The sequence below is a fragment of the Neopsephotus bourkii genome, unplaced genomic scaffold, assembly GCF_033783945.1.
Source record: "Neopsephotus bourkii isolate Nb327-2 ecotype Australia unplaced genomic scaffold, CSIRO-AGI_Nbou_v1 NB_795, whole genome shotgun sequence".
In the NCBI taxonomy this organism is placed as follows: Eukaryota; Metazoa; Chordata; class Aves; order Psittaciformes; family Psittacidae; genus Neopsephotus; species Neopsephotus bourkii.
The window spans coordinates 2269156-2279410 of record NW_026901291.1 but is presented as its reverse complement, the minus strand read 5'-3'; the positions used below and the strand labels follow the sequence as shown (position 1 = coordinate 2279410).

General features: G+C 41.8%; 1 protein-coding gene across 10 annotated transcripts in view; it reads right to left on the bottom strand.

Moving 5' to 3' along the window:
• Nucleotides 1–2178: 2178 nt before the first annotated feature.
• The window catches only part of RIMBP2 (RIMS binding protein 2), a 132074-nt gene continuing 123997 nt past the window's right edge, over nt 2179–10255 (bottom strand). For 5 of the 10 annotated variants that reach the window (XM_061355377.1, XM_061355378.1, XM_061355384.1 and 2 more), the window contains 6 exons: nt 8929–9113; nt 6682–6850; nt 5887–5990; nt 5237–5308; nt 4946–5080; nt 2179–2545 (listed from right to left, as the gene is read on the bottom strand). In XM_061355377.1, coding sequence (XP_061211361.1) covers nt 2357–2545; nt 4946–5080; nt 5237–5308; nt 5887–5990; nt 6682–6850; nt 8929–9113 — 854 coding nt within the window. In that variant the 3' untranslated portion in view covers nt 2179–2356. Of the gene's footprint in view, nt 2546–3273; nt 4369–4945; nt 5081–5236; nt 5309–5886; nt 5991–6681; nt 6851–8928; nt 9114–10255 lie in introns of those variants that run through there. The other 5 variants (XM_061355379.1, XM_061355381.1, XM_061355386.1 and 2 more) reach the window with 3 other exon arrangements.

The following is a 10255-nucleotide window of genomic DNA, read 5'->3' as shown; positions in this document are numbered from 1 at the left end:
TAGGGAATGCTTCCAACAAGAAGGTATGGCTTAGAACTGAAATGCTGTTGTGGGGGCCGTGTGACTTGCACTGGACTGAGGTGCATTTTCTTAGTCTTGTCACTTCCTATTTACTGCAGCAGAGTAAATTGTTGTTTTACAGCTGCCAGTTTGTAATTGGAATGAATTAAACTTTGTGGTTGATACTGTTTAAGGGCATTCTTGTTAGACATAATTTCCATTAAAGAATGTAAGTGCACTGATGAGCAAGAAAGTAAGTAGTTTTTGGCTGCACAGCCCAGTTCCCAGTAATGAGCAGTGCTTAGGCCTGGGTGTGCCTAATTTGGATTAGTGCTGGTTTTTGGTGGTTTTTTTAACTAATGCATGTTGAACCTTGTTCCTGTTTGTTGTAAGAGTTAAATAAAGTTGTTGCTGTAATCTGTGCTGTTTTGCTCATGTTAGATGTATTTGCTTACAATACTTCAAGGGCATGTGGTGTGACATGTGCTAGAATAACGAACTTGCTAACCATTTTTACCTCTGGAAAGCTCCTGGAGCTGTGTGTCCAGAGAAGCCTTTATCTACAGTGAACTTCAGCAGCCACCAACAGCGCTGAAAGATGAGGGAGCACCAGAGCTTGTGTTCAGTTCAGGTTTTTAATTTCCTGGGCTGACAGCACTGTACCAGCTTCTTCCACACGAAATTTGTAATGAAGAGAGGCAGCAGGGTTTTCGTCCTTCTGCTGTCACACAGTGATAGCTTTCCCTGTTCACTATTAGGATTCAGTATTGCTTCCTAGTTCTGTATCACTTACTTATACTTGTTACAGGTACTCATTGTGATCTGGTTTCTAGCATTGGGATCAGTAGGAAACTGCGTCCTTATCCACCACAGAAAGGTAGGAAATGGCGGCTGTGGCCTGTTCCTCTTGGAACACTATCCCTGGGCAGGTGGCTAATTCTTCCTGAGGGGAGTGGGGGCTGACACAGTACATTCACGAAACATACTGCACTGTACAAAATATCAAATTATTTATTTATATAAAATATAATACACAACAGTTGTACACATGCACACACCCACACAGTACTTTACCACACAGTTAGGCCAGTTATTTTCTTTAATTAACTGTTATAATCTAGCACACGGTATCTTACAGGAATTTACATTATTATCTGAAGACACAATGGGGAAGCTTTGATCATTCATTTATAAACCTTCCAGAAATTACAAAAAGAAAGGCAGTCTGAAAAGTATGTATAAACAGTAAAAACAATTTACAAATGGACAAGAATTACAAAATAGTACCAGCCAATGACTGCCATCAGTGTGTACGATTGGTTTGCTGAAGATGCCAATACTGCAGCTGATATTTGATTATCACCTGGTGCAGCCTTTTTACTGGCTACGGCTCGGGTATGTAACACAGTTTTTCACTTTTTTACTGTAGACATGCACTCGATGTTCAATCTGACATCAGCAATATCAAAATGCCTTTAACTCAGTACTGTACCTCCACACTGGGGAGTGAAGGGTGGTTGTGGTGGAGGTTTTGGGTGTGGGTTGTGTTTTTTCCTCCCCCCTAATTTAGAACATCGAACCAGGAACTCCCAAAGCTGGAGGTGGTACAGTTGGAACTAGGTGAGTTGCTGAATAACTTACAGTGTGTCTGAGTTCAGCTTAGTGAAAAAGTTGACAAAAGAAATCAGTACAAGGGGTTTGGTTTGGAAAAGAAAAAGAAAAAAAAGAAGCAAAACCAGGAAAAAAAAGCATTTTGCACAGCACTTTCAAACTCCCAGGAGTTACATCAGACAGTGGATGGAGTCAGTAACAGAGTACTTGATCTTAAATTACCATGTGTGAGGGAAGATGAAGACAGCTGAATACACAGTACATACAAAGTATACGCTGTATATTTATTAGACAGTACAAATCATTGTGCATTAATAAGGCAAAACATCAAGGCTGATTAAACTAGGAGTTTCAAGACCATTTTTGTTAATGATAAAGATTAGATAGAGTAGGGTGATCTCTCTGCACTTGGAGTCAATGAACAGAGTTTTCTTGCCCCACTCGTGGTTAAAGGAGACTAAAGGCTGAGATTTATCCAGTGGAGTTGCAGGTGTGAAGTTGACTTCAAGTAAAACCACGTTCTTCTGGTCTTAATCCCCCAAAATTTTAGTCAATTTTGGTTTACATTTCTTTTTTTCTTGCTGTTTTGATTAAGCAATTCCCATGATTGTATTGATGTCAGAGTTAAAAATGCAAAGGTTTGGGGAAGTTGCACTGCATAGTCATGAAAGCCCTAGTTTTGACGTTTAAAGAAAAAATAAATACACAGACTGGAAGCTTTACAAGTTGTCCAGGAGAACATGACTCATTTCACTGCACCCAGCTTTTTCAGCAGTTTCTTGCCTTTGGAAAGCAGCCCCTTTTTCTTTTTCGAGGACATATCCCTGCCTCTCCCGGGACTACCAGAACCCATAGGTGACGTAGGTGACCCAGAATGGAGATGGACTGTGGGGGATGGTGCTCTCCGTGATGTACCTGTATTCTCAGGAGGAACCTATTAGGTACATTGTTATAATTTATTGAATGTCTGAAAGCTTAAAAGCTGTTATCATCAAGAACGTTGGTAACATCCCTTGTCCCATCACCCACTTAAACAAAGGGCTGGTTCCTTTCGTCTTTGTGGCTTAGAACAGTGTACAGGCTTACAGAAAAAGACACATTTTGAGAGGAAGTAGAGACGACAGGAAACACTCCAAGAGCCCTGGTTTGGTTACACATCTTTAAACGAGGAGTTGGAGACACTCCTTTTGCCATAATTCTGGCCACAAAAGCCACAAAACTGGTTTTGGTTTTGCATTTCAGTACTCGTGAGAGTACAGAAATGAAGAGAGGGGTACTTTTAGCTAGGGAATTAAGAGAAGTGTGTTAATTACTACAGATCAGCAGTCCATAGAAGCCAAACCGTTTCAGAGGAAATGACTTAAAATGCTACATGATATTTGTTTTAAATGCCTTTTCTGTAAAATTGGCTAGCAAACTTTATGTACAGATTGAGAAGATGGCACACTGGCTTGAAAGAAAACAAAACAAAAAAAAAAGGAAAAAAGAAAAAACAAAAACTAAAATGAACCTTAATTGCAATCAAAGAAAGCTTAAAGACCCTGGCTGCTTGATGTGTGTGCTGCAGCTATGAGGTTGCTGAATGAAGGTGAGCATTTGTACGATACTTAGATGACAGCATTCCTAAACATTTTAAGCAGCTAGTTTGGTTTTTTGTTCTTGTTTGTATTTTAATCATCAAAAGCACTTGGATGAAAATGCTGAAATTGCTCATACTCAGCCTACCCTAACTACAGTGCCCGGCTGGCAAAATGCGCTACTACCAATTCAAAAAATGCTATTTTCACAGTAGAATCCATGCCATGGGGACCCCTGCTAGCTTTGTAGTTCAGGTTAAAACACTACAATTTACTGGCTGCGTGTGCAACAGTGAGATAAGCAAAGGGGCTTCAAGCCTACTTTGATTTTAAATCAAGGTCTAATTCTAATGAAAAAAAAAACAAACAGCTTGGTAAAAGCACCCCAACGTACACCTGAAGATACCATATGTTTAGTCTAATGCATTCATCCAGTGAGCTGCATGTTCCATAACAGACATGTATTGCATTGGTAAACCAAACAGTTGCCGATATTTCAAACGTGCTCTTTCTAGGAAAGATCCAGGTACACCGTACCATGTGAGGGGATGGTTTCAGAATTGCTGAATCATTGGCCTTAGGCAAACTGGGGTATAATCGATTATGGAAAACACATTTTAAGGCAGATAATTTAAGTAGCTAGATTTGAGTGTAGTGAATTTCAAAACCAACTATACCCTCGGCAGCTACCGCACGTGTTGGCTTACGGCTCATCTGTGTGCTCGGTAAGGGTTGGGGGTCTGTGCTTTTGTCTCCACACAGGAGCTTGAAATTCCTCCCTCCCGGCTTGGCTAACAATGCAATATGCAGCTGTGGTTTGTAGGGCAGTTAGACACCAAACGCGCCTTTCTATGGAAACAAACATTTAGCTTGGGAAGAAATATGTTCCAAACGCTGACCTTCATCAAGGGAGGTCTAATTGACTGAGGACTCCTTCTGAAAGGATTTGTCTCCTGCAAAAACTAGATTGACTTGACCAGGTACAGTGCAAGCGTAGAGCCTGTTCTTCTGTGGCCAAGGGGTTTGGAGACATATTTCTTTTCTTTCTCCCCACAATTAAGTTTCAAGACTTGCATTAGAGAGCCAGGTAGCTTAACTGAAATCTCTATTGGTATCTTCAGTTGCTCACTTACGTGAAGGCTACATTGCCTTATTAAGGTGTGAAATGAACACTCTTCTTCTGTTTCCAAGCAGATGAGCAAAGAAATAAAAATATATACAAAATATATAATATATAAAAGTATTGCAGTGATGAAACAAAACCAAAAATGAGATACTCTAAACATGATTAGTCTTTGATAAAAGACAAGTCTCTGGGCAATTAACTACTGCCAGTTGGAACAGGGAGCCGTAAGGACCAAGAGATGAATACTGGCAGTCAGCTGCAGTTACAGTTCCTGGTCAGAGGAACACCTGGTCCAGACTTCCCTCCACAGTAACTTTTGCCTGCCCCTAGGTACTGCATGTAATAGTAGTAGTTTAGGAGCATTACGAGGTAACTACTTGCTTACTCCAGTTATAACTGAAGGTAATGTAACAACTGCAATCAGATGGCAAATTTGGTTTCTCCACTGACAACGGTAAGGAGCTAGTGGGAGGCTCAGTCAAGGCATTTTCCCTCATGTTTTATTTTATATATTTGAAACAATTTTAAACGGGCAGATGGATTTAAAATGTTAAAAGTAATGTCTAAATTATAGATGAGACAGAATGGAATGGAAAATAAGACATGAAGATTTTCTTAGTCGGGTGCTTACCCTTTTTGCTTTTGTACGCATCGGTGTATCGTGAGCGTAGCGCGAGGGCGCGTCAGACAGAAACACTTCCACATCGTCAGGCACTTCTTCAAGGAAGTTGGAAGGAACCAGCCCCTTTTGTCCGTTGAGTTCTCCCTGCAGCAGGATAAAAGTTCCAGTGAATTTTTTAATTGAAGCAACCGTAGGTTCCCAAGAGAAAGGGAGATACTTCTGACTGCCGAGGAGGAGGAGTGGAACCAGTTTCTCTGACAGTCTGTAGCAGTCAGAGTGACTGAAGAGCCACCAACTTACATAGTAAAACCCATCTTCATCAATTTCGCCAAAGACAGTAATGATGTCCCCTGTGCAGAACGTCAGCTCTGCCTGCAGGAAAGGAAAGAGGTGACAGAGCAGGTTTTGCTGGGCAGAGGTGAACATTTTTAATACTAAATCCATTAATACTTTTCCAAATGAAACTTCTGAGAGCAAAACCTTTGTTTTGTTTTTCAAATGTATTTTTTTTTTTAGCTTGCTAACCCCGGCACCTCTCCACTTGCGTTCCAGACACCCCCAGGGTTTCCATGTCATTTAGGTTTTGGAACATATTTTTACTTCCTGTGGCAAGTAAAATGTGGGAACATACAACAGGAATTTAAAAACAATATTTGGAAAATAATAATTCCCTACTCTATAACTGCATATAGAGTTGTGTTCTGTACATAGGTATGCAGATATATTGCACAGCATACATCCAAAGCCAATGTAGCATGAGCTGTATTAAATAAATCCTACAAAGGCCTGTTCATTGATTTTCACTGAACAGGAACCAGAAATCTACTTGCTCAGGAACCATGAGCTTGTCCCAAAGCACTTGACCAGTGGTTGTAATTCTGAGCTATGCTTGAGCACACCAGCTCAGGGAGCAGTGCAGCTCCCGGAGCAGAGCCATGGGCTGTCAGTACCTCTACATCAACGTTGGGAGAGCTTTCTCTGGGATCATAATCGTACAGAGCCACCATCCTCCGCGTGGACACCGAGTGCTGTCTGCCACTCCGCCGGTTTCTTTCTGTTCCGGCAGCAAGGAGAGGAAGGGAAGGAAAGCTGTTAAAGTTACTTTGAACAGACAACAGGCTGCAGCTTGTCAATCACCCAGTGTTGATACTCTCTAGCACAGGGATAAAAGGTCACAGATTACCAAACCTATTAATACAGGTAAGGGTTTCCAAACGCACATATGCTTCATACTTTCTGGACAGTTGCCTGCCCTCGATCTCCTGAGCCACTGCATCCTCTGCACAGCATTCCTTTATTTAAGTGGCTAACAATTTAAATCAAAGAGAACACACACAATGCTTTAAAGTGTTAAAACAGATGAACTGCTGGGGGCAGGACGCTAACAGCTCTCAGAAACATCCCAGAACTGAAGAACTGCCTAAAAATTATCAGCTAGGGCAACATTTCTGTCACAAACCGCCTCTCCTCCTTTCCAAGCTAAAGTCCTTTTGCTTTCTCAGATACTTCACAGGACACTGACAGTCGAGCACAACAAAAAAATCCACTTATATTGGCAAAATATAAAAAGATGTGACCAAGATTAAATTTTCGTTGAATAAAGTCTTCCAGATACTGACTGGTATCGTAGTAAATGGCTGTAAAAGATGCATCTGCATACAGTGAAAGCAAAAGGCAAAGCAGCTCCAGCCCAGTTAAGAGCACTCCAAAGTCAGGAGCAGTGAAGTGTGCATATTTTCTCTTACCTATTTTCTCCACTGGTGTGTTCAAAGGAAGAAAGCCTTGTTTTAGGAGCTGATCCATCATCTCTTCGTCATCTGCTTGGATCTCAGAAACCATATTACATGGAATAAGGCCAATCCTTGTACAGGTTTCTCCACGGTAGAATCCATCAGCATCTTTGTCCCCATAAACCTGTTATTCAAAGAGCGATAATGTTGGTCAATAAAGGCTTTAGCACTTGGAATTCTGATGCAGGTTAAATGGTTACTAAAGCATAGACAAATGACTACAGTTTAGATGGGGGATTCTGTTACCTTTTGACTACTGCTGATGCTACAGAACTGGAATTCTGGTTAATCTGAATTATAACTTCAGATACATAAGCAGAATGTCAAGACAGAAATGTCTTTTTTCATTAGCAGCGAAATGCACAAAACCTGAGAAGCACCATTAGAAGCCACCAGTTTCTCCCTGTGCTGAGCCAAAAGTATAGTTATGGGATTACACTGATGTTTATGGAATTATTCACATGGCATCAAAACTTCCTTTCAAACTGAATCATTTGCCAAACTATGCCAAAGCCATGGTGTTTTGAATAGAATTGCTTGTATAAGATCAGAGATGTCTGTGTGACAGTTAATACACTTGATGGATTTACTTATTTGAGCTCTGCTGCTGTCTGATGTGAACCAAGGTATCAAAATAGTGTGAAATTCATCAGCGAGAACAGGTAAACCCCAAAGTTCTCTTAGCTTCCAAAAGCGCAGTCAATTCCTAAAGGCTGATAACAATGAGAGGGCTGGGTCAGGGCCTGTACTGAGCAAGAGCAGTGTTATTAAGGCCACACTGATGACTCAGGTCAGGCTGCTCCTTATCGAGGCTCAAGTGGCTCTGCTCAGGGAAAAAAAACACAACCCCCCCCCCCCCAAAAAAAGGCAATAAATCCCAACTGCCAGCAAGGGTGGGAAGGGGGAGACAGAGGGAGGGAGCTTCCCCACCCCCCAGCTCAGCTCATGTAGAGTGGGGGTCTCCAAAAGACAAACTAACCCATCTCCAGAGCAATGTGATGAGAGATTCAAAGCAGCAGATCCAACAGTAACCACCATGGTCCCAAATATAAACAGCACTGAGTTAGTATCAGATGTGGGATCTCTCCAGACTTCTCAGTGCTAAACAAGTACACAATTTGTGATTAAATAATTAAAATACCTGAGCAAAGAAAAACAAGCCCTTTTCAACAAGCTTAATGTTTTTGGCATAAGTCTTATCTGACATAAGGAGGGAAGTAACATATCTAACAAAGTATTCAATATTACAAATTGTGACATGGACATCTGTGCTAGGATCCAATCCAACACACTGGAAGGCAGTCGGTATTTTAATAGCCCAAGTTACAATTTTATCTTTGAAATAGGCAATGCAACAAATGGGCCTGTGTTTTTATTGCTTCTGTCCCAGAGCACAGTTAAATCTCAATCCCCCTCTGGACCACAGCAGCTGCTCCTTCTGCCGCTCTCATTTCTGCTCATCCTGCACCACATCAATTACACAAAAGGCTGCTGGAGGAGATGTTTACATTTGCTGAGTCAGCAGAAAACCTGCTGGTGTTTAAAACTGAGCACAGCAAACGGAACAGCTTTGCCTTGCAGCTGCACAAGCATATGACGAGGCAAGCTGGGCTGGAGGGCTGGCTAGAACACTGTCCCTGCCACTTCAAACAGCAGAGTTCTCTTCCATGCCCAGTTCCGAGGCAGCTTGTGTGTTTGACATCACACAGACAGGAAAGGGGGTGGTTTTCCCAGCTTCAGAAGACTGGGAAAGAGAAATACCTAACTTCTGTACTTCCATTAATTAAACTAGGAGTGCTTGGCACTTAAAAACTACAGCAGCTCCTGTATGTATGAAGGTGCAACACTAAACACTTCTGTGCTACCTCTGCAGAAAAGACATCCTCTCTGAAGCAGTTCTTCCTGCAGGACTTGTGGCTATGGGCAAAGAGGGCTTCAGAGTCACGATTTTGGTCTTGGCACCTAAATCTCTCATTGAGTCTGCCCCTAACTATAGCAACACTGAGATTTTTGTCCATTCCCTAATTACTTTTAAGCCACTAGCATTAGATACTAGGTTCCAGATCCACTCAGATTTACATCCTGAACCTCTGGAGGAATAAACCCCTTAGTCACTAGTCACACAAGTTGCTTTCTCCACAGGGAACAAAGGACACCTGCTTGTAAAACAAATCCTTCCTTTCCTTTGGGTTTAGATCCCACCTTAATGATCTGTCCTTCTTTAAATGGCAGCTCCTCTTCCGCAGCATCAGGATTTGGGGACATTGTCAGTGGATCGTAGTCAAAGAGGGCAACAAATATTCGAGTAGAAAGATCTTCTGTGCCAGGATCTGTTTCTGATTCTTCATAAATATCTGGAGAAAGATGGTCATGACCACCATAGCCATCTATGGAAGTAAATCCAGAAAAGAACAATTCAGAACAAGCTGGCCTCAGCTTCAACCTATTCCAGTTAAAAACACTCAGCATTCCAGTGAAACCCCAGTGCCTCACTGCACCTCCTATTCAGCTCAGTGTTGGGTTTTGGATTAGCAAGTTGTTATTTTTCTAGAAAGCATGTAATGATGAGCATGCACGGAACGTGGTGCTGATCTCTGACACCACACTGACATTTACACACGTGAATGCAGCTCAGGTAAGAAAGCCGTTTCTGTTAGATTTACTAGAGCTTGCCATAAATTAATGATGCACATTAAGAGTGATATGAGGAGCCTGATAGGCTTTATCATTACTGCAAAAAGAACCATGCTTTGGATCCACCTGATTTCCAGCACAGCTGCTTCTGCTCTTCATGGACACAAGAACACCCATCCCAGCTGTGTTGGCAGACCATGTTTTAGGTACCAGGTTTAAAACATGGTTATAACCTCTTCTCTCCAGACAGGCAAGAAGAAACACTTCAGTAGTTATTACTTCAGTGTTGGAGATACACTGCCTATGACTTTGTTTAAACGCAGTCAGTAGTTAACATAGCTGGCAGTGCCCCAGACCAACCCCAAACACTTATCAGATGTGTTAAAATCCATTAGAAATAGTTAGCTATGGCTGTATTTAACCACATTAACAGGCTCCTGAGGAAAGACCATCCCCGAATGACACTGCACTGGAATCTGGCACCAAATCAATTAGGGCATAAAAAATGAGAACTGGCATTTTGGCTCCTATCTTTCACACTTTCCAAATGACTTGGAGAATGTCCATGATTCAACAACACACTCAAGGAGGGACTGCAGTAAACCTGAATTAGAAAATCAAGCCCAAATGGCAAACAGTGTTTGACTGATTGGTTTCAAAGGCTTTTGGTTTTATTTGAAAGAGCATGTGGCAGCGCCTTCCCAAAGAAAAGGCTCTTTCAACACATATGAAGTCCCCAGACATAAAGCCCTCCAAACCACAAGCCACTTGCGAAACCCTTGGCTTACAGTGCACATCCCACTCACATCAGCGGGTCACCTACTTTTGTTCTTTGCTCAGTCAACACTTATCATCCAGTTCACAAGATCCTTCACAGTGAATCAACTGAGAAAGC